This window comes from Dermochelys coriacea, chromosome 5, assembly GCF_009764565.3.
Source record: "Dermochelys coriacea isolate rDerCor1 chromosome 5, rDerCor1.pri.v4, whole genome shotgun sequence".
NCBI lineage: Eukaryota > Metazoa > Chordata > Testudines > Dermochelyidae > Dermochelys > Dermochelys coriacea.
Genome location: NC_050072.1, coordinates 20,433,667 through 20,461,539, shown reverse-complemented (window position 1 = coordinate 20,461,539; position 27,873 = coordinate 20,433,667). Strand labels below are relative to the sequence as shown.

Here is a 27,873-nt window from a genome sequence, read left to right as displayed (position 1 = left end):
TGCCCCAAAACGCATTGTGGTCTTACATCACATAACCAAATATTTTAAAAATTTCAGAACTGGCTGACCAAATATTTGGCTTCAATTATATTTACATTCCAGCTGGTCTCTGTGGGGAGCAGTGCTACTTGCCTGATGATAAATATGATCACTGTAAATTAATTCTTGACAATTTTTCAAAAGCTGAAATGCAACCCATTTCTAGGTTATGTGACAACCTAGAAATATATTTTATAAACTGGCATAATTGAACTTGTGAAGATAACAGCCCTGTATAAGTACAGCAACAAGACTACAGCAAAGGAGCTAAATAGTTCCTCAACTGTATAAAATATAGTACTGGCCTTCCCAAGCATTTACATGAATATTATACCAACCTGTATTCCAGTATGGGTGCAGGCGAGTTTTGTAAATTCTATACATCTCCCATCATTCACATCCCACAGACACATCTCCCTAAAAAACATATATGGTAAGTAACTGATCATGCCCATGCACTTCATTTTTCAAAGGACTTGCAATTTACAGAATTATTTTGGTTTCAAGAAAGCTATATTGGGTTATCGAGTCCAGTGACTCTCAACCTTTCCAGACTACTGTACCCCTTTCAGAAGTCTGATTTGTCTTGCCTATCCCCAAGTTTCACCTCACTTAAAAATGACTTACTTACAAAATCAGACATAAAAATACAAGTGTCACAGCACACTATAGGTTCTGATCCCGTGAGTGCTCCAGGACTGCAGCACCAATGGAAAAAAATGAGTGGGGCTTAGCATCCACCAGCAGCCAGCTACCCCTCCCCCCAGCGCCTCCCGGCTGCCAGTGGCCTCACCGATCAATTCCTTCCCCTCCCGCACAGTGCCTCCCACTCACTGCGATCAGCTGTTTCATGGCGTGCAGGAGGCGCTGGGTGGGGGAGGAGCAGGGATGGGGCGCACTCGGGGGAGGGGGTAGAACTGGGCAGGAAGAGGTGGGGCAGTGGTGGAAAGAAGTTGGTTGGAGGCTTGGGGGAAAGAGGGGCCTGGGGCGGAGCAGAGATGTGGCCTGGGGCAGGAAGACGCAGGGCGGAGGGTGGGGGCTTGGGGGAAGGGGGTGGAGCAGGGGGTTGAACACCCCTGGGGCCCAGAGGAAGCTGTGCCTGTGCAGCACACTATTACTGAAAAATTGCTTACTTTCTCATTTTTACTATATCATTATAAAATAAATCAACTGGAATATAAATAGCATAATTACATTTCAGTGCATAGTATAAAGAGCAACATAAACAAGTCATTGTCTATATGAAAATTTTAGTTTGTACTGACTTCTTATGTAGCCTACAGTAAAACTAGGCAAATATCTAGATGAGGAGTTGTACTCCCAGGAAGACCTCTGTGTATCCCCAGGGGTACACAAGCCCCGGTTGAGAACCACTGATCTAGTCCATCCCAAATGTTTAGGTCAGATAGCAGTCAGTCCTCTTTTAATTCCCCTTCCTTTCTCAGAGTCATCTCTCTCTCTCTCTCTCTCTCTTTTTTTTTTAAATCCATAGCCTTCCATGCAAGGTCTGCTTCTCCGACATTATTTTTTTAGTTACAACAGAAAGAAGAAGCGAGAAGCCAAGACTTGTCACAAATAATAATAAATATTTAGTAGGATGCTGTGTAGAGCCCAGGGCTCCTGATTTCTCTCATGCAAATATTTTCAACAACCTTTATTTCTGACCACCTATTAAATACTAAAACTAAAGAACTAGGTTTTCCTTTTCCATATCTTAAAGCAGTAAAAGCAGTGGTGCTTTAATCATGTGGCAGTGAAGACTGAGGTAATTTCACAGCTTTTAAATTGCTGAAAAGTGAAAGTATCACTTGTTGCTGCTAAGCATATGTGATGGGGCAGATAGATGCCACACTGGTACTGAGAGGATTAAGGAAAGCCTATGGACTCGGCTGACCCTGCCCCACTACATCTGCAGTCAGTCAATGTTAGGCATGGAGAAGAGAGTTAGAAGGTGGAGACCTAGCCCAGTTGAGATCTAATCAGGAAGGAGAACAGAGCTCTGCTACTTTCTCAGTGAGGAAGATCTGGTTCTAGCCAAGAATCTAAGGTTCCACGCTCAATGGATGAGCCACTTGGTGGATGGGATGACTAAGCACGGGACAAGGAGAGACTAACTGCACAGACACAAGCCTGGAGATCTGCCAACAAATCCTTGGATTATCCTGATTTTTAGTACATTTTCCTTTGTTTTGGACTCTAGTATGCTGGAAGGGGTACAAATCCAGTATGCCATACCAGGAGGGCTAAGGCACCAAGTCATTGGCTCTAAAAGAAGAAACACCTGCTCATCAGAGACCAGCTGTGTAGAGTCATTCACTGATGAACTACAAATGGGCGCCACCTAGACAACATGGTTACAGGGTGCTTAAGATGAATCCACCAAATAAACAGTTAAAAAGTATCATCTAGTGGAGATTTTTCTTACAGACCAGGAGAGCGAGTATTATCATTTTGAAGTAGTTTTTCTCTTGGTTAATTCCACTCAACTTCCAGGCAGGTGAGCACAGGATGCTTGGACCTGGATGAAGTATTTCATGATGGATTCTTTGATGCAATAAGCAGACCCTCAAAAAACCATTTTTGCTTACTCAGCTAAATACTTAGAGGATAATCAATGCTGTGTTCTTTATTTTAATAATTCGTCATTAGAATGGGAATATGGAATTATAGAGGAGCCAACTAGAAGATCTGATCAAAAGTTTTCCAATGGAATGTTTTTCATTTAAAAAATATCAAAATGAAGCATTTTAATAAGACCATAATATTCCATTTCAACCTTGTTGTAAGGGAACATTTAAAAAACTTATTTGTTTCTAAATTTATTTTTATTTTATCACCATACAAATTGCTATTTAGAAAACCAATTACATATTACCAGTTGAAATATCAATCCCAATTTTTATTATAATTTAACATTTAACCTCAAACTTTAACAAAAAGATTTCAAAGTCAAAAGAAAACATTTTGATTGATTCGCAAAAACAAAAGGAGTACTTGTGACACCTTAGAGACTAACAAATTTATTTGAGCATAAGTTTTCGTGAGCTACAGCTCCGATGAAGTGAGCTGTAGCTCACGAAAGCTTATGCTCAAATAAATTTGTTAGTCTCTAAGGTGCCACAAGTACTCCTTTTGTTTTTGCGAATACAGACTAAAACGGCTGCTACTCTGAAACCTGTCATTTTGATTGATTCTAACAAATACTTCCAAAGGATTTGTTTTGTAGGAAATTTCTACTTTTCATTTCAATTCAAAATGAAAAAAGCTGAAATGTTGGAAGATCCCATGGTACAGAAATTCCAAATTTCTGTCAGTTCTACTCACTATTTTCAAGGTTGGGAGGTCACCTAGAGCTACAACTCTGACCATTCCAGCTGCAGAAGAGGAGAATTTCCTTACTACATTTTGATACAAACAGATCTGTAACTGGTTAGCCACATTTCTTGACTATAAATCAGAATGTTAAGGAGTAAAGAGTTTGTCTCGTTCATTTGGTTGAGGCAATATTGCTTAGTATTGAGGTACACCTTGAAATGTATGGCTCATATGCAAAGTTGATGGGACTTGGGAGTTCTGGGTTTTTTTCTAAAACATGTTTGTGTACCCAAAGAAACCATTCATTCCAACAATTAATTCTTCAAACCCCCTTAACAACAGACTAGAGCTGTGGCCAACATGACCTTTGTGAACACTCTCAGTGCAGATGCCAGGAGAAATGGAAGAGAGTTCAATTGGAAATACTAACACTCAGTAGAAACCTCAGGTTACTTTTGGTGGAAGGGAGTGATATGGATGTAAAAAGAGGCATTGTTAGGTCCATTAAGGCCATGAAATCAGGTAGTCTTTGTGATCCATGATGGCCAGCCTGGATCTCACGGATTCTGTTTGGAATATTTGCAATTCATTAACTTGTTCACCCATTTCATATAAAAAGGATCAGGTGCTTCCCTCTTTAGGTCCATGAAGAATTTCAAGTAAATTAAAATCTCTTTAAAATCTCTGTTTGACTGTGGCTAGGACCATAGTCCTTTAAAATCTCTGTTTGACTGTGGCTAGGACCATAGTCCACAGACTCTAAAAGGCTTCCAACAGTTTCCAGGAAGAAGAAGAAAAAAGCCTCTCCTGATCTAAAAAAAAAAAGAGGAAGGAGAACACTAAGGGTTTCTCTACATATGGAGTTACTCTGGAATAACTATTTCACTTGAAATTCACATTTTACGTTATTCTAGAATAATTTTCAGGTATAGAGAAGACCTTAAAAAGGAAATGTGGCACAACTCAAAGAGTTACCATCTGGAGACTAGGGAAAGGAGATCCAACAGTTAGAGGAGATAGCTTCCCACTGGAATGAGAAAGAAAATGCAAGATCATCTCTGCACAATGCAAGTCCCCAGAGTGGAGACATTGAGAGCCCAAAGCCGTTATGCCTCTATTTAGCAGCTGAGGGAAAAAAAGGCTTATGCTTACTTATGAAGTAAGTATATGGTATATGAAAAAAAGAAATTGCTGTTCCTAAAAACAAACCCGTTCCTAAAAACAAATTAGGCTTATCCTTGGGAGAGAATTTCATGACTGTAAGGAGTGACTTTTCCTTGAGGAAGAGGGTTCTGGCCTATTTTCCATCCACCACATGATGGTTTGGTTTCATTGTGGAGGGGAGGTGTTAGAGTAAGCCAAACTGTAGTAGAATCCAATGTAAGGAAGAGAACCACTAATCCCCAAACATGGATACTCACCAGCCTTGACTGTTTTCAAATAGTAGTTCCACCCACGTTTGTTTCTTATAACAATATTTGCTACTTACTCTGTAATCAACAGGAAAAAAAGATGAACTCCAGTTACCAAAACCTTCCGAGATGTGTGGTCCCTATGGATATTCAAAGTGGGTGTGCATGCACTCCATGTGCCTGAAACCAAAAAAATTTTTAACACCAGTGTCTGTTGATCTGTGTCCTACACCTCCTCATGCTCTGAACCAAGGGTAGAAGGGGCAGTGTGGACCAACATCCCTCCAGGTCCTATCTCACTGCAATTCAAGTGAGAATCTGAGCAGAGGAGAAGGAGAGCAGGTTATGGAATAGGAACCATACACCTGAAAGAAATCCAGTTACTATAAGGTGAGTAAACTCCATTTCTTCTTCAAGTGCTGGTCTCTGTAGGTGTTCACTGTTGATGACTCCCAAGCAGTACTCGTTGTGGAGGAAGAAGCAAGGAAGAATGTTGCATCTCAGAATCACTAAACCAAAGGAGGCATCCGCCAATCAAGCTTGAACCAGGGCATAATGCCTAGTAAAGGAGTGAATGGAACTCAACATCCGAGAGGGTAACTCCCTGCCGGAAAGCCACTAAAACAGCTTTTGCCTCTAGTTAAAGGTCCCTCCAATACCCAGAGGGGAAGGGGCTTCAATAAGATTACAGCAAAGGAGAAGATATCCCTAAAGTTCATTTGAGAGGTTTCGCTTCTCCTTGCATGCTCTTGGTGATGGAAATGAATAAAAGGGCCTTGTCCTTTGTAAAGCTAAAGCTCTGCAGACATTCAAAGAGTGGCTCTTCCTGTCATCACTGTTATTGTGAGGTTTCGCATAGAAGATGAGCAAGTGAACAGTCTAACACAAGGGAAATTCAGAGGCCACTTGTGATGCTTCTTGGGGTAGCCAGGGCTGAGAGTCACTTTGTTGTCACCTGTCCCTAGGGTGAGCGAGTTTCATCTGTGCTAGCTGGGTGTTTGCTCCCTAACACAATCAGCCTGTCAGCCACACAAGCACTCTCCTCTGGGCTATACCCTTTTGCCCTGCAGATTGACAACAGATGCATCCCAGTCGAGTCCCTTCAGTGTGTCCTCCTGATCACTGGACATCCATAGAAATCCCAGATCCTCCATTACCAAAGGAACAGCATACCCCATTCTACCAGCTTTCCTTTGATACAGGAGCAATGGGCTACACACAGCATGTGACTGCATTTATAATGCAACACAAGAAAATCTATTTAAGAAAAAATAGAGATTCAAATAGAAACAAAAAGAAAAGGAGTACTTGTGGCACCTTAGAAACTAACACTTATTTGAGCATTAGCTTTCGTGAGCTACAGCTCACTTCATCAGATGCATTCAAATAATGCATTATGCTCAGATTTGTTAGTCTCTAAGGTGCCACAAGTACTCCTTTTCTTTTTGCGAATACAGACTAACATGGCTGCTACTCTGAAATAGAAACAAGTGAGAGGAACAGAAACAAATGGTTACATAAATAACAAAATTTTAAAAAAAGCAAACTAGGGCCTACTTTTATTAATAGCTACCTTTCCGATCTAATAAAGTAGATTGTCACCCCAAATTCAGTCTTTTGCAGCTCTTGATAAATCCAAATAGCTAGGACCTAGGGTTTCATGAAGCACCCTTGCTTATCACGGTACCTCCTCAGTGAGTGGATGCAGGGTGGAGAAAGACATACTGAATATACTGAATCAGTCTTTTGTCTTTATTCACAGACAGGGGATCCCCCTCACTAACATATCATTTCCTTTCATTTCCAAGTGGTTTTGATGTTTATAGGTTGTCTTTGATGGTTTTCCAGTGACTTTTCTGAGTTGATGCAAAGATAGATAATTGAGCAATACATTTAATCAGCTAACCAGGGAGGGATGACAACTTCCTCCCACTTGAATGGTCCACCACAGAGATATTCCCTGGGATTCACTTTTGCTCCAAGACCATAAAGGCATAATTTTACATTGTTACATTTCAACTTAAATATAATCCATATGCACATGATGCCATGACTATGGATATTGAAAAGTAACAAGATTTCAGTAGAGACCTCACATGCTACCCCATGAAAGTGGTGTGTTTGGAGCAGCGAGTTTCTGAGGGCTTGGCTACACTTGCAAGTTAGAGCGCATTAAAGCAGCCCCGGGCGCCCTAGCTCACTACCTGTCCACACTGGCAAGGCACGTAGAGCGCTCCGACTCCAAGGCTAGAGTGCTCCTGGTACTCCACCTCAGCGAGAAAATTAATGCTTGTTGCGCCTTGGCTGAAATGCCCGGGCGTCAGTGTGAACGAGGTGTTGCATTACTGTGCTCTGATCAGCCTCCGGAAACATCTCATAATCTCCTTAAGTCAAGTGGCCACTCTTCTCATTGTTTTGGAATCACTGCAGGAATGCGGATATGCCCTTTGAAAACTCAGTTTCTGACAGCAGGATGCTTATCTGCTCTGAGACAAAGCAACCATTACCGTGGAATGCTCTCTCTCTCTCTCTCTCTCTCTGTGTGTGGGGCAGGGGGAGAGGGAAGGGGGTCTGCTGCTGTCTGAACTTACAAGATAGTATGCTGACATGCTCTCAGCTCCCCCAAAAACCCACTCTCTCCCCCACATACACACAACACAGTCCCTGTCACACTAAACCCCCCGCCCCTTTGAAAAAGCATGTTGCAGCCACTTGCATGCCGGGATAGCTACCACAATGCATTGCTCTCTGTGGACGTTGCAAGAGCTGCTAATGTGGCCACGCCATTGCGCTCGTAGGCGTCAGTGTGGACAGATTGCAGCACTTCCCCTACTGCACTCTACAAAGGCTGGTTTAACTCAAAGCGCTCTACATCTGCAAGTGTAGCCAGGCCCTGAGGCAAGACAAGAGTTGCTTGTAAAGAACCTTTTGCTAGTTGTGTCACAGGACCTTTGGGATGAAATTGGGAATAAATTTCAAAGATACTTTAACATTCATATCTAACCTAAGTCTCCCTTGCTGTATATTAAGCCAATTAATTGTTGTCCTACCTTCAGTGGACATGGACAATTACTGATTACAGTCCTCTTTATCACAGCCTTTAATGTATCTGAAGACTTATCCCCCACCCCCCTCCAGTCTTCTTTTCTCAAGACTAAACATGCCAAGTTTTGGTTTTTTTAATCTTTCCTTATAGTCAGGTTTTCTAAACCTTTTATCATTTTTGTGATTCTCCTCTGGACACTCTCCAATTTATCCAGCTCTGCTGAACAGAGTGGGACAATTTACCTCCCTTGTTTTTCATACAAACACTCCTGTTAATACACCCCAGAATATTAGCTTTTTTCTCAACTGCATCCCATTGTTGACTCATTCAATTTGTGATCCATTATAAAGTCCTTTGAATTGTGTGTATTCTTTAATACATGCTTTTGAGATTTATTGTATTGTTGATTGTTTTATTATGATTTACATTTATTGTGTTTTTCGCCTTCCTCTGTAGCATGGGGCACGGGTCACTTGCTGGAGGACTCTCTGCTTCTTGAAGTCTTTAAACCACGATTTGAGGACTTCAATAGCTCAGACATAGGTGAGAGGTTTTTCACAGGAGTGGGTGGGTGAGATTCTGTGGCCTGCGTTGTGCAGGAGGTCGGACTAGATGATCATAATGGTCCCTTCTGACCTTAGTATCTATGAATCTATTAGGGAATATTATATTTAAATAAGTTATTTTGGTTTCTGAAGTAATGTCTGCCTGATTATCAATAGTTTGAGCAGAGGGCTATATCCAGGTCAAAAGAACTAGTCTGTTCTGGGGAGTCCTCTGAGGGTCAGAGACAAACTCACTGATAAAACCCAGACAATTCCTCTAGGGCAGGCCACCTCCTGTTACCCACTGAAATGGGCCAAACTGACAATTACAAACATCAGCAAGCAATTATTGGGATCCCTTGGGTCCAAATTTTGGGGTAACAGTACAAGACCCAGGAATGACTCCTGCCGGACCCCACTAGATACACCTACCCAGTTTGACAGTGAACCATTGATAACTACTCTTTGAGTACAGTCTTTCAATCAGCCATGCACCCACCTTATAGTAATTTCCGTTACATAACATTTCCCTAGTTTGCTTATGAGAATGTCATGTGGGACTGCATCAAAAGCCTTCCTAAAAGCAAGATACATCACATCATCTACTGCTTCCCCCCATCTGCTAGGCCAATAACCCTGCCAAAGAAGAACGACGGATCCGGGGGGGGAAGGGGATCGGAGGAGCAGCAGAATGGAATTCTCTAGTGTCACCGGTCGTGACAATGTCTAGGACCCATTTCTCCAATGTGATATGTTGCCACATCAGGACGCACTGGGGCAGGAAATGAATGAAGGGGAATAACAGGCAGTATGGAGACTGGTTCATGACTCTCTAGAGTCCCATCAAAATGCTTTCTTGGTGGGAAGCTGGGAATGAAAGGGAATGACAGCAGTGCATTGTGCCTGCTCTGTTGTACCCTCTGACACTTCCTAGGGGGCTCATAGGCCCTTTTATGATAGAAGGGCTAAGAGGCAGGATGGTGTCTATGAGGAGGTAGCTTGGAATATATCCTCCAGGATGCCAGGGTTTATATCCCCAAGGAGTGGAGAGTTGCAGGAGAGTCCTTAAGGGAATGAAATGACTCACCTCTTTACTCATTAAACCAGGTTGTTACCCTCAAAGGGGATATCTTCTGTTACCTGAATGTCTTTGGGAAGCCATGAGGACTGCAGTCATGAAGCCTGCCTCATCATGACCAGTCACCATGGAGCAAAAAGCCATATCTGCTGCATTGAGCGATGCTTGAAGGGATCCTCTGGCAACCAATTTCCTTTTGTCAAGGATGGGCTGGAACTGGGACCGGGACCTGAGCTCCTGTAGCAGCTAATTAGCTAATTCTGACAGTTTGTTGTAATTAATAGTCATATGTGAACATCAATGCCATGTAATTTGCTATACAAAGTAAGAGGACAGCTGACAAAAAATTCTTTCTGCCAAAAAGATCCAGTCTCTTAGCATCCTTTCCCAAATCAGAAACCTACATTGATTCAGTCTGTGACATTGCATGACAGCCTAGACATTTGAAAATTCAGACTAGAGTGAAACAATAAATAGTCTAGTCCTTTGGATAGAACTAAGTACTTTTTCTTTGCCCTTTTCATAGTCAGTGTATAGGCAGCGGGGGTGTGCCAAACCATTTTAGCAAGTTCCAATAGAACCTCAATAACAGGGAGCACCATGTTGTTAAGGCCCATAGTCAGGTGGACGTTCAGTAGCCTAGGCATTGGATCTTGAACCTCTTTCCAAGATGCTCTAGAGAGTTTCCACAATCCTCAAAGGATCTTGATACAGATTATAATAATCCAGTGGCAAGATTCAGGTGGTGCCATTGCCTCAACTTGGAGAAAGAAGAAAGGGCTACCATTGGATCCGGCCATACAGGTTGAGCCAGCTATTCCTTTATGACACTGACAGACCAAGTGCCAGCTCATGCCTAGGCTCCTTGGTCCCAAGTGAACATTGATGAATGCATAGCTGGAAACCAGTCTGGCTCACCAGTGTGTTAGTATTATTGAAATAGGTGTTAGATTTATAAAAATGTGTTCAGAGTTTATGAAATGCTTGTAGGATACATGTATTAATCTCACTTAACATCTGTATCCCATGTTATAAGGTTATATTAAGTGTTTGCATTGTAAACCTCTGTAACTTTGTAACTCACTAAACAGGAAGGAAGCATTAATTAATGTAAAGGCTGGTTTCCTACAGAAGGTGTTAGGTCCTACACACAAGAAGGCCCATTGAAACCAAAATGAGCCATTGTCAAACATCAAAGAACAAAGACTTTGTTGACTGCTTCCCCCAAACCCAGGAAGAGGAGCCATGCATGTGGACTCTTCCCATCAGCATGAACTCTGGGGGAAAGGAATAAAAATCCCTGACAAGAGAGAAATGTATCTTTATGCTGTTTGGACTCTGAAAGGAAGGATTATTAAGCATAAGCAAAAGATCCACAGTGATTGGCCTGGATAGCCCTAAAAGACATAGATCTTGCTTATTATACAAGCTTCTACCATCTTTTGGAACCTAAGACTAACTCATTTTTGTGTGTAGGTTACCTGCATTAACCTTGTAAATAACTCACTTCTTTTTCTTAATTAATAAATCTTTAGCTAATTTATTATAGGACTGGCTACAAGCATTGTCTTTGGTGTAGGATTTAAGGTGCAGCTGACCTGGGGTAAGTGACTGGTCCTTTGGTACTCAGAGTAACCAGAATATTGTTGTGATTTTTGGTGAAAGGGACCACTTATCACAAAGGCAAGCTTACCTGGGTGATAAGATAGACCAGAGTACTCAAGGGTACTGTCTGGGAGTCCAGGTTAAGGTGGTTATAGTGCTTGAGGAATTCACACTTGATACTTGGTTGGTAAAATCTAAGTATAGAACTCACAATCAGCTTGGAGTTTGTGCTCTGCTTCTTAACAGTCAGCCCTGAGGTTGGTACTCTTGCTTCTGAGTCACTCCAGACAGCCTGACATCTTCCTCAAAATATTCCTGGGGAGACTGAAGCTTCTCTCTGGGAGGTTACTTCTGTCTAAAGCATTGCCCAGCGTCTTTGTACTCCAGAACGCTAAAGTAAGGATCCCTGGAGACCCAGTTTGGTCAGTGGGTGGGATCATAAGGATATGGGGGAAGATTCTAAAAGGGGGTACCACTGGTCCCTAGGCCAGTAATGTATTCCACAGGAATGTGGAGGCAACCAGGAGGCTCTGGAAGCCCTGTCAGAGAGCTAATCTCTCGTCTCAGGACCATCAGAGAAGCCATTAGTACCACTTCTTGTTCACCAGAAAAATAAGAGTTGCCTGACTTTACTGGTGGAGCCAACCGTCTGCTTCTGACACTCTGGCTGGTAAAGGAAATGGCATGTGGCGCATTGTCTTCTATGCCATAGAAGATTTGTGGAACTGGCAGATGACACAACACTGTAGCAATGTACCTAGGCAGTATATGATCTGAAAGGATCAGTGACTCCAGATTGGTGTAGATCACCAGGTCCTTGAGAAAGGAATACGCAGCCATAGAAGGCAAAGAGCAGAAGGGACTGTTGTATTAAATTAGATGGAATATATGGGCCAAAGGTGTTCACATAACCCAATCACCATCCAACATTAAACAGTTACATAAGGTCCAGGGTTTGGTATATAGAGATTTCAGCCAGCTTAACATGGCAAACACACCATTAAAAATTCTTTTATCCTGTTGAGATACAAAAAAGAAGGAAAAATACTTAAAGCATTTGAAATGTAAGCCATTAAATAAGACTTTGATTTTAACAACATCCTATCCTTTGTTCCCTTTCCCTTTAGCTGGACAGAGTTTTTACAAGGAAAACCCCCTTGTTTGACAGTCTCTTAGACTATGTCTACACTGGCAATAGAACAACAAAACTGTTGTCTTTTGGAGGTGTTAAAAAAACAAACCTGAAAGACAAAAGTTTTGCCGCGACAAGCACCAGTGAGAACAGCGCATTGTCGGCAGGAGCGCTTTCCTGCCGACAATACAAACGCCACTCATTGGGGGTGGAAGTTTTTTGTCAGGAGGAGAGCCGACAAACAGAGGCTATACTGCATGACTTTTAGCAGCTCAGCTGTAGCGACACAGCCATGTTGCTAAAAGCTGTGTAGCATAGACATAGCCTTAAATGGTATCAAATATGGTAATAACTATCCTTTTGCGGGAGAGACACATTATTTGGTATGAGCTACAGCTGTTGTTCCTGCTGCTGCAGTCCAATTCCATTTAATCTCAGGTGGTATTTGGGATTCAAATGGAGCCAGTAGGAGTGGCAATGTCATCTGGATCCCAAGTTGGTCATGACATCCCTTGGGATTAGGACAACGAAGGTCTGGGCTTCCAAGAGATGGTGGTGGTGACAACCATGATGGTGAAGCTCACTCAAGGAGCATCCATGTTTTCTTTTCCCAACACAATCTCCTTCCTTAAGGACCCAAAAAGGCAGCGATGGGAGAAATAGCCCATCCCCGCATTATTTTGTCCAAACACGCCAACACATCAATTTTGGTTCATTAATTTCAAGTTTCACATTCATGATTTCAACACAGTCCTTGAATTATACCAATGTGACCTATGTTATGTTATGTTTAGACTAATTTAGTCTCTGTCTGGTTCCCTTGCACCAGTTTATACTATTCCTTATTGAAAATAATTTGACCTACTTTTCATGCTAAATTCCTAAGCAAGCAATAGCTGTAGACCAATTGTCACAATAGGACTCCTGACTCTAGGTGGATCCACCAGTGTGTGTTTCATGCAAGGCTGTCTTCTTGCAGTGCAGTACCGCTAGTGCAGATGAAGGGTCCCTTCTCTCTCCAGTAGGTGCCAGGGGAGGGACTGACCCCGTATAGACACTTTCGGCGCACTCTTAGCACTTGGTACCACTGATGTTGACAGGTATTCCTCATGAGCTCCAGACTCACCTCACTAGGGTGTGGTGTCTCACTTGGTGCCAATGGGGTAGGGAAGAAGCAGTCCTTTTCTTAGAGGAGCTATGGGATAATTTATCCCTCTTCTTGAGGGGGTGTTTGGGCCTTTACCCTCCTCATGCCTCTTCTTACACAAGTCCTTGGCCTTGCTCGAAGATCTAGAGCTACACAGCATCAGTGCCTGGTGGGCACTACCTGGATGCTCCAATCAGAGTCCCAGGGAGCAGGAAGGCTTAGGATCAGAAAGGGGTCTCAAAGAGAGCTCCATTAAATGCCTGCAGAGCCAAAACTCCTTAGACTGTCTATTCAGGAGGAAAAAGAATGGCAGTTTTGCATTTAAAAGGAATGTGCTATTTCCTAAGACAGTACAGGAAGCTCCTGTGAGGGTCACTAACTGGGAAGATCAGGGAGCAGGCCAGGCAGGGTTTAAATCCTGGTATTTTGGGCACAGTAAGTGCCTTGGATGGTGCAGCTAGTAAGGAGGAAAGGAGGAGGTCAAATCCCAAAGCCATCTAAATAATACTAACAGCTAATTATCTAAGAACAAATATTTACAAGAAAAAAAAAGTGGGTCTGACTGTGAGGACATTTAGGGTCCTCAGTTAACAAAAGCTGAGGACACTAAATGACTCAATCACAGACTACAAGTAGTAGTAGTGGTGGTCAATCCATACTGTCCTTTATGCGCCCTTGGTTCTGAACATGAGGAAGCACAGGGCACAGACTTGGACTAACAACACTGCTATTGAAAAATCTTCTGGTCTCAGGTGCATGGAGGATATGCACACCACAGTAAATAGCACTGGAAGAAGATTATGACAGTTAAAACTAGCTTAATCGGGGAGATCAACAGGGGCCAGAATAACAGGGATGCCTGAAGGCTGAGCTCTGAGGGGGATGATGGAGGTAGATTGCCTTGCTAACTCCCAAAAGCTTCTAACCTCCCCAAAAAGACAGAGCAGAAGATTGATTGCAATGGGGGAGGTTTAGATTGGATATTAGGAAAAACTTTTTCACTAAGAGGGTGGTGAAACACTGGAATGCGTTACCTAGGGAGGTGGTAGAATCTCCTTCCTTAGAGGTTTTTAAGGTCAGGCTTGACAAAGCCCTAGCTGGGATGATTTAACTGGGACTTGGTCCTGCTTTGAGCAGGGGGTTGGACTAGATGACCTTCTGGGGTCCCTTCCAACCCTGATATTCTATGATTCTATGATTCTATGATTCTCCAAGAAAATATGAAAATTTTAAGAAGATACCTCATTAAGAAGAGTGTTTCTGGCTCACTGCATTGAGAGACCTGTCAGACTCCAAGTGACCACATGGCAGCCATATTAGGCTGATATGCCAGGGCTGAGGAAAAATCAAATGGCTACATTCTGCAGATGATATCTGAGTTTAAGGCCATGAGAAATGATGAGACACCGAACTTCCTGAAATAAAGAAGGAAGGAAGTGACTTTGTAGCATGCTAGAGACTGGCCTAAGAAAAGCAAATATGAGAGAAAAAGAATAGCAGAGCTGAATGGCACTGATGAAGCAGAGCTGCAGAGATGCATCTTAAATTGGTTGACAGATTGAGAAGGAACAACAGAAATAAGGGGTTGCCTGGAAATGCTGAAAGAGGAAACCCAATCTGGTATGCAAAAACATTAATTGTGGAGTTGTTACATCTGAGCTTCCTAAAAGAGATAAAAGTGGAGAGAGCACATAGGATGCTGCTAACTCCCCCCCCCCAATAATAATAATAATAATAATAATAAACCTTGAGACTTTAATGTGAAAATTCAAGATTATCAGCAGAAAAAAAATAATTAGGAAGGAAGCCAGAGAGCATTCAGAGCTCATATTCAAAGACTACAAGCTGCAATTTTTTTCATGGCATCTCTGCCCTAACTTTAGAAAAGAGGAGAGAACTGGAGGAAATTACAGCAACACTCAGAAGGCCAGATATCTGCTACAGGTGGGAATTCCCATTTAAACTCTCATTCCGGTTCTAAAATCAGCATTAAACAGTGAGAAGCTTGAAAAGGGGGGGGGGGGAACAAACTCCAGCCACTTGGGATAAAAATCCAAATCTCATATGTAGAAGACGACTCTCCAGAGGCAGTAATTACAGATAAGCTTCTGAAAAACCTCTTGGCAAACACACAGTGAAACCCAGGAAAAAGAAGATAGAAAAGAAAAGACAAAAGAATGTCTCTAGCGACTGTATTGGCAATGGCAATAGTGAAGCTGAACAAGAGAACTTGGACACCTGAGAATAACCTAAAGACTAACCAGAAGGCACTTCTTGGGAGTCACCAGGAATGAACAGTTGAATAACAACTATGTAAATGCTATAAAGGAAATAGTATGAATTTGCTTTAATTGGGGGTGATCATTAACAGCTGGGTTCTGTACTTTAAAACATAGATGAATTAAAAGGCCAATAAGACAAAGGGGACAGGAAGGAATCCAAAGATGGAGGAGACTGGAGAAAATAAAGAGGGGATTGGGGAAAGTGTTTAGGGGGTTCTGTGTAAATCCTCCCCATAATTCAAATGATCAGATGGTAATCTATCCCTAAGGTTGAGGGTCAAAGTGAAAATTGTACCTCCTTTGGACTGCAAGAGAAATCCAAGCATTCATGGGGAGAGTACAGAGTTCAGCAAAGCACAGTCATTTGGGGATTATTTATATGTAATGTTGGTATTTTATTTGTGGTTTTAGAGTAAGGGGAATGCAGGAGAGGAGAGGGAAAAATCAGGATGCAGGGGGGTGGGGGAATTAATATAAGAAATATATATGGAAGTTTACAAACAGAAACCAAGCTATATTCAGGAACACAATCATGAACGCAACATAATCAGAAACAGGTGAGACATTGACCATAGAAGGATATATGACATCAAACAGCTAAATATCACAATAATTTCAAGTTTTTCAATAAGCTAAACAATTACTCTCAATGGTCTTCCTAAAGTGACTTCTTTGAATATAAAAGGGTTAACAGGGAAAAAAGCCATGGTAGAATAGAAATTAAAAAAAAAAAACACTCAGATTATTCTTGTTCAATAAACTCATTTCAGGATGGATAAATTATGGTCATGAAAGTTAACTGGTTTCAGCAGACATTTTTTGCTTCAACCAAAGAAAAGAACAGACTAGTGGACATAGTATTTGATAAACACATACCTTTTCAAATTAAAGACCAATTTAAGGATAAAGAGGGACAACTTACATGGTTGACTAGCACAATTGCTGGGTTTTTAATATCAGTGTATACTCCCAGCCAAAAGCAAAAATCTCTTTTAAGGACTTCTTTAAAACACGCCAGCACTTTGGGAAAAGGAAGATTATAGTTGGAGGAGATTTCAAATGTACACAGAATCCTTACTGAGACAGATCTTATTAAAGAAAAAGACAAGGTGGATAGACAAGCAGATGCAGCACTAACTTCCTTGTGTCAACAATTCACTCTCTCAGATTGCTGGACAGAACTCCATCGGGGAAAGAGATTACACATTTTATTCATACCATCATCCATTACATACTAGAATAACTCTAATGTTAATCCTTAAATCCCTAATGAAGCAGACGAGTTCTGCAAAAGTTCTCCACGTTACATGGTCAGATCATGCACCAGCTGAAGTAATATTTGCTGGCTGGGATGGGTCACAAAGGTCATTTTTTTGGAAAACGAACTGCTTGCTTCTCCAAAACAAAGATCAGATTGCAGCAGTTAAACAGGACACTATTCAATACTTTCAAATAAATTATACAGACAGTACAGAACCATAGAATATCAGGGTTGGAAGGGACCTCAAGAGGTCATCTAGTCCAACTCCCTGCTCAAAGCAGGACCAATCCCCAATTTTTGCCCCAGATCCCTAAATGGCCCCCTCAAGGATTGAACTCACAACCCTGGGTTTAGCAGGCCAATGCTCAAACAGCAGCTACTCTGCTACTGGTAGTCTCCACTGGAAAAAGAAAAAACAGTCCAACCATACAGGACTGTCTCAAAAGATATGGAGGTTGTGGTTATAGAAAATTAACTCACCAATTATGTACACAGCAAAATAGACAAAGGACAGATAGATACTTGGATATTTGGTTACCTTTTATTCAGTAGTCAAATAAAGTATGTTCACATTCTACAGATTCATCAAACCTCAGAATAAAATAGTTCAAATGCAGAAGCTGCATTTTACTAGTACATCAACTGATTTTAAAACATAAGTGTGTAATACAACTTGTTATACATTTTTCTTTTTAGTTGCTACAGTTTCATTTGGGGGTGTTGTTTGGTTTTGTTTTGTTTTTTTAATTAAGGCATTGTTTACATTATAGAGTAAATTTTCAGCATAGTATGTGATTTAATCATGATTAATTTTTATTAATGTCAATAGGAGTTGTGTGTTTAAATCCTTTGCATTACACTGAAAGTTTACTCAACTTAACCAATAATATGCTTTATTTAAAAAAAACAAAAAACAAAAAAAACCAAAACTTATTTTCCAAAATTATCCTTTTCAACTACTGAGAAAAGCTTCAATAGTGAACAAAGGAGAACCTAATGATAAATATTAATAAAATGATAGAAAAGAAATTAAATTTAAGCTACATATTAGGAATTATTCCCTACCAACAAGCTCTAGTAGGACTATCCTGCACTTACTGAAGTCACTGAGAGCTTGACCACAGACAGGCAAAGGCATGGCGAGTAAAAACACATGCCTGTTCATTGTCCCGATTTAAAATTGTGTCTCTCAGAAGCAATGGGCCAGTGTTTTTGGTTGTTAAGTGAGAGCTAAGCTTGAGTCCACCTACATAGGCAGTTGTTTCCTCTTCATCACGATGTGGGTATCCGGATTTGCCACAATTTCAAGACAATCAGTTTTTTGCCAACAGAAAGCCTGCACGGGTAGCTAATCTGATTTGCAGATGCAAACTACAACTGCATAATGAGGTGTTACTCAAAGTGTTTAGCCAGTAAAAACACTCTTTTTGAGGAGAATTTAAAAAAATAAAATAAAAAAAAAAGACTTAAATTTTAAGGCATATTTACTATAAGAACTGCCGTGTAAATTAAGTAGGCTTTACTGGCTATATTAGCTGCTGTAAACCAATCTCTTTGTATAACACCGAGTTGTTCATGGTGCAAAATCAGGGATTGGTTGTGAGAAAAAGAAAGAAGGGAGGGATGAAGGAGCAGTGTAAAAACAATCAGATGCTTCCTGGAACAGACATAATTTACACCAAAGAATAAAAACTTCTCTCAGGTCAATGATACACACCTTAAATACAGAAAGATTAAATACAAGGTTTAGACTTACTTCTAGATCTAAAGGCAATTTCAAGAAGAATCGGGTTCTTAGGTTAGAGAAGTCCCTTCACATAGACTATTTGGAAGTAGGGTGTTTAAAAGGACTAGATAAAAATACTTTAGGAAACCTCAACTGGAAAGGGGTACTCTGTTGTAAGTGACCTGATCTCTCTCTCTTCCATCTCTAATTTCCTTTATTTTAAATCAACAAATCTACACATTAATTAATCTATAGAAAACTCACCCGTTTTCAGATGCACTCACTATATACTGTTTTTCACTGGAAGCGGAGGCTTTGGACAAACATGTAATTGAAGCTGTGTGACCAAACAACAGCGCTCTGGGATTAATCTAGAATTACAAAAGTAAAGTATACAGTAAACACACTGTACCTACTATTAACAGAGCAGTTAATCACAAAAAGACAAGAAAAGTTTTCCAGAGGATTTTATCGATAGATAGATAAATAGATAGATATGCATTATTAGTGGTAATATATTTTAAAAGTATGAGTATTTTATGACAAGCTAGCTCTATGACAAGCTGGTCTGCTGTGCAAGAGAACCAACTGCCAACAGGTGCTGGAATGAAAGTATTTGAAAGACCCATAACTTTATTCAAGCTGGCTCTACCAAGGTTTTTAAATCGGATGCTAAATATGGATAAGTCATGCTGTTTTACTACAAAAATAATTAATTCATAGTTTCCATTAAACCGTGTCCTTCCCCAAAATTAAGGGTTTTAAATGTAAAGTTTAAAATAAAACAAAAAGTTATTCAAATTGATGAAAGACCATATCTACTTCATGAACTATAGCTAGTATTTCCTCTGTTAAAAATATACTCCACTCAAAGATTTGTGGTTGTATTAGACACTTGCATGGGCATGGGTTAAAAAAACAAATGCTTTTAACTGCCTGAGAACCGCAGTTATCCAATATAACTCCACTGCCTGATTTGTGTTACTGCTTTTATTAAGAGGATTGCTTTTTAACTGAAAGCTATTTGTTTCCAGCAAATAACTATAGGCCATAGGAGCCCATCTGAGATGGGCACTTGCAGCTTTAAGAGTCAGCAGCTGAAACCTGTAAGTAAGCAGTCTCAATCTCAAACTACCAATCCCCCTTCTGATCCTGTTTCTAAAGAAATAAAAGCTGAAGAATAAGGATGTGCTTTTTTAAAAGTTAGTATTTAAAAAAAATTAAATGTAAATTTCCAAGATTAGATGTCTGTTTTCATAAACCAATCAGTTGAAGCTGAAAGAAATGCAGCAGCTTTTGCAGCTTCTGGGTCAAGAAAGATCATCAGACATGGGAAGGGAAATATTGGCTTTAAAAATTAATTACCCTAGCCAACATTAGCTTTCACAGAACAAGGATTGGAAAGGCATGTGTGAGAACTCTCATTTCAACTACTGGCTGTCAGCTGAGATGAGCAATTACTGGCTTCAAACCCCAACTAAAAAGTTTACCTACATTCGTCATTCATGTCAAATTGATTTAGCAGTTTGTCCCCCAAAACAAAAAGGCCCAGAAACAAGTGACACGAGATACCAATCTTCAGCTGGATTTATTGATTTTCCACATTGCAATGATTTTTTATTTAAAAAAATCAAATCTCTTCTGGAAAAAAAACAACAACACTAAGCCTATGAATATCAATAATTAATACTGAATACTTGGCACTAGGGTTTAGAGTTTTGGCCAACAGAAATCCTGCATGGATAGCTAATCTAATTTGCAGATGCAAACTACAACTGCATAACTGAGGTGTTATTCAAATTGTTTAGCCAGTACAAATACTCTTTTTGAGGAGAATTTAAAAAAAAAGACTTAACAGTTAAGGCATCTTTACTATAAGAACTGCAGCATATATTAAGTTAGCTGTACTGGCTAAATTATCTATTGTAGACCAAGCTCTTTACACAACACTGAGTTGTTCATGGTGCAAAATTAGGGATTAGTTGTGAGACAGAGGGGAGGGATAAAGGAGCAGTGTGAAAACAACTGCATATTTTCTGGAACAGACATAATTATACCAAAAAGTATAAAATCCGCTTTCAGGATAATGATACGCACCTTTAAATACAGAAACATTAAAATTCAAGATGTAGACTTACTTCTAGATTTAATGAAAGATCCCAGAGAGATATCTGTCCATCATGACATCCTGTGACAATCATTGAAACATCATCCATTAACAGTATGGCTGATATGCAGTGTGTGGGAGCTTTGCGACCCCAAAGCACGATTGGTAGAACAAGGCTGTTTCCTGCCATTTTGCTTTCACGCCTGTAAATTTTATCGAGATCATAAATATCAGAGATGTAAGGTTTCAGGGCTTTTGTCATTTTGGCAGCCTTAAGGATTTAAAACCCCAAAACCAAAACTCTATAAACTGTGCAAAAAGATTACGGTATTGGTCAGACTTACCACATCCTCATCCCCAGACAAACTTAAAACAACATCATCATGGTCAATTATACCTACTGTAAAATACAAAATGTGCTCAAGATTTTTTTCCCTAGTCATTGAACATTTTAAAATGTGTCTTCAAATACTAACCAGGGACAGAATAAGATACTTTAAGAAATCATCTGTAAAACTCAGTGGTTTGTGATATTATTAGAACCTCAAGATGCATGCAAGAGTTTGTATTATAATATATTGTTGCTTACACTTTAACAGGTAGCTTTTCAACACTGAACTCAGCCATTTTTCCCCAAGTGTCATTCTTTTCTTACCCAAAGTGTTTAAGAAGTAAATGTCTGAAGTGGTGTATACTAGTATCTATTTGCTAAATGCCCAGTCAACAGAGTCCTGACATTGTTTATTTTCCTCCTCATTCTTCTGACATTTAAAAAATACTGACTTGAAAAATACTTTGATATTTTAAAAATCTCAGTTAAAAGTAGGCACTGCAATATTCTGTAGATTAACTGGATAAATCCCAAAAGTATTTTTATTTGAATTACTCTGAGCTGATATTGTCGGAGGTTTTTCTTCTAAATTACGTTTATAACATTGAAATGCATAAAGTGTGCTGTATTAACCAGAGTTACAATTCACAAAACAGTCAAAGGTTATTACAATCTCCGCATTCATATTTGGACTAGTCTACAGTATGTTACACTGAACTATTGTGACCCCAATAAAAAAAAAAAAGTTAGCCAATCTTATGATGTTTTGGAGCCTAACACAAAAGATGATGGCTATGACAACATCAGCAGATTTTTGAAAATAATATATTTTAGGTTCTTTTTATTTGCCTTCTGGGTTTTGAGCCTTTACGATGCACTCACAGCACATTTTCAAGTTTGTCTCTGCAACCACGAGGACTAGAAGGTTACATTTTTTCCCCCTAGTGAAAGCCAGATTTTCACATCATCAGAAGACTCCAAGAGCTGGCGCTTTAAGAAGAACACCAACTACTGAGAGACTTGTGATAAAAATCGCTAGAGTTGGCAACACTGACTTTTTCTACTTCCTCCCTGTCTCAGTATTGCCAACGCCAACCATTCAAGAGACATGGGTCACATTCCAAAAAGCCATGAAATTCACTTAGAAATCATGAGATTTTTAAAACAATTTTGTTTCTATTTGCTTTTTGAGCCTCTAGGGTTCACATTTCCAAGTTTTTCTCTGCAACTATGAGGGCCAGAAGGTTTGGGAGGTGGGGGCTAAACGGAAGCTAAGATTCTCACATAATCAAATCACTTAAGATCCAAGACCATTCTCCCATCCCCACCTCCCCAACACCAAATATCTCAAGATTCACAATAAAAAAAAAAAAACTCAACAAAGTTGGCAACATGGCTGCCTTGCAGCAACTGGGACAACGGTGCTAAGTCAAAGTCAGCTAACAGAGATTTAAAAAAAAAAAAAAAAAAAAAAAATCAGACAACCAGAAAGCCAGATTCATCCGGGTCTGGAAAGCAGAGGGGGAAAGAGAGCCGTTAGCCAAAACTCAGATGTTTGAATAGGTCTAAAAGTAGCTATTTCACTTGGACCAATGGATGTATTATTTAGTTTGGAAGGGGTGGGGTGGGGGAGAGTCAGTGGACTGCAAAAACAAGATTAATAAAAATTGTCTTTATCTACTTTTTTTTTTTACACCACTTCTTGTATTTAAACTCAGAATAGAATAGGATTGAACATTCAGAGAAGTTCATTTCTGGTTTGAACACAAAGCCTACTGAGGTTTCCGTCCTTCTAGCACATGCCAGATGGTTCCCTCTACAATATGGCTAGCCTTTTAAGCACTTTAAAGTTTCTTTTCAAAGCCAAAATACTATTTCGAATTTAGCCCCAATCAGATTAGGTATGTTTTGTAACTGGTTAGCCACACGCTCAAAGATGGCCTAGCAAACTGAAATAGCAGAAGAGCCTGGTTCCTCAGCTCTGTTGGCAGCTCCCTGCCAGGAGCCCAGCTGTCCGCATCCACTCCGCACCGGGAGCCAGGCAGCCTTGTCAATTTCATGGCTCCCAGCTATAAAATTGAGGCAATAGCCTAGCACCTGGTGGAGAACAGGAAAGCCACCTGGGGCTTCTCACCTCTCCCTTCCCCGTCAGTAGCAGGGGAGGGGTGAGCCTCCTCGCCTCAGCTCCCAGCTGGGAGTGAGGTCCAGCCGTCTGGGCTTCTTGCTCCACATCCCAGCCAGGAGCAGGGTTCATTTTCCTCCCACCTCCCAGCCAATCCAGCCATCCAGCTCTCCAGAGGAGCAGGGGAAGTGGTGCTCTAGCTGTCCAGCTTTCTTGCCAATTTCACTGCTTCTGCCGTGAAATTGACAAGACAGTCAAGAGCGGACCTATGTACGGCAGTGTCTACACATTGGAATGCATCCGATGACGTGAGCTGTAGCTCATGAAAGCTTATGCTCAAATAAATTTGTTAGTCTCTAAGGTGCCACAAGTTCTCCTTTTCTTTTTGCGAATACAGACTAACATGGCTGCTACTCTGAAAAGTGTCTACACAGACACTGAGTCACCCCACCTACATTAATATAAGCCCTACGCCTCTTGTGGAGGTGGAGTTATTATGTCAGTACAGTAGGACAGTTACATCAGTGGGACAAGGCTGTAGTGTAGACACGGTCATAATTAGGTCAATATGAGCTGCTTTACGTTGACCTAACTATGTAATGTAGACCGTCCCTCAGTCATCACACCCAAAAGACTTGTGCCTGTCTACACTATAACTTCCACCATTTCTGGAGAATTTTGATAATATAAATGCAACTTGGGTCTCAGAACCACCAAGAGCAGCATATGATGAGTTCGTGCCTGGATGGGCAGCAAGTTGAGAGTTAGCAGCTAACTTGTTATGTAATCAGTGCCTTTCTAAATTTTCTACCCATGTTGCCATAACACATACTGTATAGCTAAGTTACCTCTCCTCTAAGAGGATGGAATTTTTAAAGGAAAAGAAGCAATTTTTAGTACTAGCTTAGAATACCGTTAAAGAAAAAAATTTCTTATAAAAAGGCAGCAAATATGTAGCAGCTATTATAAAATGTGGCTCAATTCTGAAAAACAGTTAAGTATAAAAAAAACCAGCACTTTCTTACTCAACAGAATTGCTGAACTGTGTGTATTCAGAGCCAGAATTGCAGACCTTCTTTTTTTCCCCCATCAATTTTTTTACTGCTTTTTATTCCAGTTATCCATGCAGATCCAACAATGCTATTGGCGAGTAAGGCGAAGTCTGGCTTGCACATTTTTAACATAATTGCTAACCAAGTTATAATTCCAGGTCCAAATTCTGCTCCCAGTGAAGAGAGACATGTTGCACAGATGCAATTGAGAGCAGAATTTTATCAACTGAATCTTTATTAATGGTATTGAAGCATAAGCCAGAAAGAAAAAAGCATGACAATTATTGATTAGCCGTATTACAAAAGGGTGTAGACCAAGATCTCCGATTGAATTTGCAAAGTTGGCAGGTTTGGGTTTTTTTTTTTAAACTTTGTAACCAAATAAATGTTGTATGTAAAACTGCATTATGGGTTTCCAAAGTCATTTTTCAGAGAAGTACTGTGCTTTACAAAGATTATCATTTGAGCTACGCTGGCACTATTTGTGACATAGTTCAGTAAATTAGAGTAGTTCTGGTCCATGGTGATTTCCTATGATAGCCTCAAGGCTGCTGACCAATTGGAATTATTACGTAATGCCAATTTATTATGGGGTGTCCAAAGTTTAATATCTTATTAATGTGCTAAATACATGCTGACACACCCCATCTGGACAAAAAAAATTGATTTCCTGATACCGGAAATCAGTTTTTTTTCCCCCTCCTGCTACTGCCCCTTCACATCTCCCCTCTTCGCCTGCGTCCCCCCGCCATAGTTTTAGAGGGTAGAAAATGCTCTGATATTCGAATTCTAACCATTAAAAAAACATAACTAGAATGAATAACAGAAGATTACATTTGTGCTTACAGAGATATTTTTTCTTTAGCACTCTAAAAAGTTTATTAATCATTTATGTGATGTTTTTATATCTACTTTGACTGTTTATAATACATGAATCAGTCATAGTGAAAGTCTGCTTATGCAGAGCTTGTCAATTTGATTCTAATAACTTCTGTTTATATCAATCCTCTGCTATCTAAACTACATATCTCCCCTTTGGCATGGAACATGTTTATGCCAATCAAGCATGAGGAAATCTGTACACAGAGTAAAAGTAAACTATATACCCAAGATTTTCCTGCACTTTCCAACTAACTTGCTTAGCTTAAAATACCTTAGTAATGTATTTTGCATTTAATAAATAAAAATGTTGATACTTAAAATTACCCCACATCATTTTATAAGGTGCCAGTCCAATTTATAAAAGCATCCACAAAAAGATCCATTTCGTCTCCTTTTATTTGCTAACAATTCAGAGAAATGTAACAAACAGGGCACAGTCTTTCATACATCTCTCATTTTGGTATCAAATGTACCTGTGCAAGTCTCAACACTATGTTCAAAACTGAAACAGCTAAATATCTCTGTATGGGGTGGAGAAAAGGACTGTGTTAGCATGTGGAAATGCCATTCCTCCTGCATACTGTTATGTAGATGTGCATGACGCTTTATGGGTAATTAAAAACACTGTTCCTCCTAGGACCTAGGAAAAAACACCCCCCTGAGTGACAAAAGTTTTAGCGCTGAAAAGCACCGGTACAGACGGCGCTTTATCACCCCTCGTTCGGGGTGGTTATATTTTATTGCCGGGAGAGCTCTCCCCTGGCGATAAAGCGTGACTGCACTGTCCATGTCACAGCGTTGCCATGGCCGCTCTGTAACTTGGGCAGTATAGACATACCCTAACTATTCCTTCAGCTTCCTCCACCACACGTATCTTTTAGCATGTTATCAGAGCTCAGACTCCAACTAAATTACAAAGTAACTGACTTAGGTCTTGTCTACACTTAACTACTATAGTGGCGCAGCTTCAGCATTTTCAGTGAATATACTAACTACACCTACGGGAGGGATTCTCCCATCAGCATCAGTAATCCACCTCCCCAAGATGCAGCAGCTATATTGACAGGAGAAGCCCTCCCATCTACACAGTGCTGTCTACTCCAGGCATTATGTCAATATTACTGCATCACTCAGGGATGTGGATCTTCCACACCCTGAGCAACGTAGTTATACCATCACAAGTTGCTAGTGTAGACCAAGCCCAGAAAAGCAGCCGGAGTAAAGCTGATGCATAGTCAAATTCAGATAGAACCTAAGTAAGTTAATCATGCACTATTCCTACTTGTGCACTACAGAAAAGAGCCTTGTGAACACACATGACAAAGTCTGTTTGTTCCCAACAACTCCAACACTAAATACTGTAAAATGGAACTAAAAAGGCATTCTGCAAATTAAGGTGAAAAACAAACAACACACATACCTCCCACTTTGCTTCTAAACTGACAAAATTAAAAAAAAATAAAATTGCTCAAATAGAGAAGTTAGCCCATAGAGAATTTCATCCTCAACCCCATCTGCAAGCATTTTACTTGAGGTTTATTGCCTTTCTCCTCTTAATTATTCCCATTGAACCAAATTCAGAACTGGCATATGCAGATACAATTCCATACATCTTGCTTACACAAGCTAGGCACCGTGGTTTGTGTCTGTAATCCCAGTTACTTGGGAAGCTTGGGGTCACCAGGTTGCCTAAGGAGGGGTGAACTAGCCCAGGTCAGAAACGGAGCAGGTTAAAACTCCCGTGCTGATCGTATGAGGAGAGATTAATAGGACTGGGACTTTTCAGCTTGGAAAAGAGACGACTAAGGGGGAATATGATAGAGGTCTATAAAATCATGACTGGTGTGGAGAAAGTAAATAAGGAAGTGTTATTTACTCCTTCTCAGAACACAAGAATTAGGGACCACCATAAGAAATTAATAGGCAGCAGGTTTAAAAGAAACAAAAGGAAGTATTTTTTCCACACAATGCACAGCCGACCTGTGGAACTCCTTGCCAGAGGATGTTGTGAAGGCTAAGACTATAACAGAGTTCAAAAAAGAATTAGATAAATTCATGGAGGATACATCCATCAATGGATATTACCTAGGACAGGCAGGGATGGTGTCCCTAGCCTCTGTTTGCCAGAAGCTGGGAATGGGTGCCAGGTGATAGATCACTTGACGATTACCTGTTCTATTCATTCCCTTTGGGGAACCTGGCATTGACCACTGCCAGCTGTAGCTCACAAAAGCTTATGCTCAAATAAATTTGTTAGTCTCTAAGGTGCCACAAGCACTCCTTTTCTTTTTGCGAATACAGACTAACACGGCTGCTACTCTGAAACCTGTCAGAAGACAGGATACTGGGCTCAGTGGATCTTTGATCTGACCCAATATGGCCGTTCTTATGTTCGAATCTGGCCTTTTGTCTCGTCCCCCAAAATCCTGGCTTTTATACCATCCTGGTGTTTGGAATCACCTTTTGTATGCCAAGAAACCTTCCCTCTTCAAAACATTTGTTTCCTTCAGGTTTCCTATACAGTATTACATTAAGCTCATCTTGGCCTTCAACATCTCTTGGCTTAACAGTGCTATCCCACAAACTGAAGTTACCATGCAAATGCTTCAGGGAGGAAACTCTGTGTGTGTTTTGCAAAGTGTTGCCTACAGTTATTTAACACCATAAATAACAATGTATGCAGCCAGCGACGCCCAACACTATAATGTAGCATATTTTTAATGGATAATGTGCAATGGGTACAATTTTGAATATACAGAAACACAGAAAACACTCACAGTGAGAATAGCAT

At 40.4% G+C, this 27,873-nt stretch overlaps 1 protein-coding gene across 6 annotated transcripts in view; it reads right to left on the bottom strand.

Annotated features, from left to right (window-relative positions):
• Positions 1 to 27,873, bottom strand: part of WDR7 (WD repeat domain 7) — a 376,297-nt gene that overhangs the window by 333,183 nt on the left and 15,241 nt on the right. For 5 of the 6 annotated variants that reach the window (XM_038402296.2, XM_043515275.1, XM_038402295.2 and 2 more), the window contains exons 2-4: positions 20,727 to 20,898; positions 18,853 to 18,959; positions 378 to 456 (exon numbers count right to left, since the gene is read on the bottom strand). In XM_038402296.2, the coding sequence (XP_038258224.1) occupies positions 378 to 456; positions 18,853 to 18,959; positions 20,727 to 20,885 (345 nt within the window). In that variant the 5' untranslated portion in view covers positions 20,886 to 20,898. Of the gene's footprint in view, positions 1 to 377; positions 457 to 602; positions 607 to 18,852; positions 18,960 to 20,726; positions 20,899 to 27,873 lie in introns of those variants that run through there. The other variant, XM_043515278.1, reaches the window with a different exon arrangement.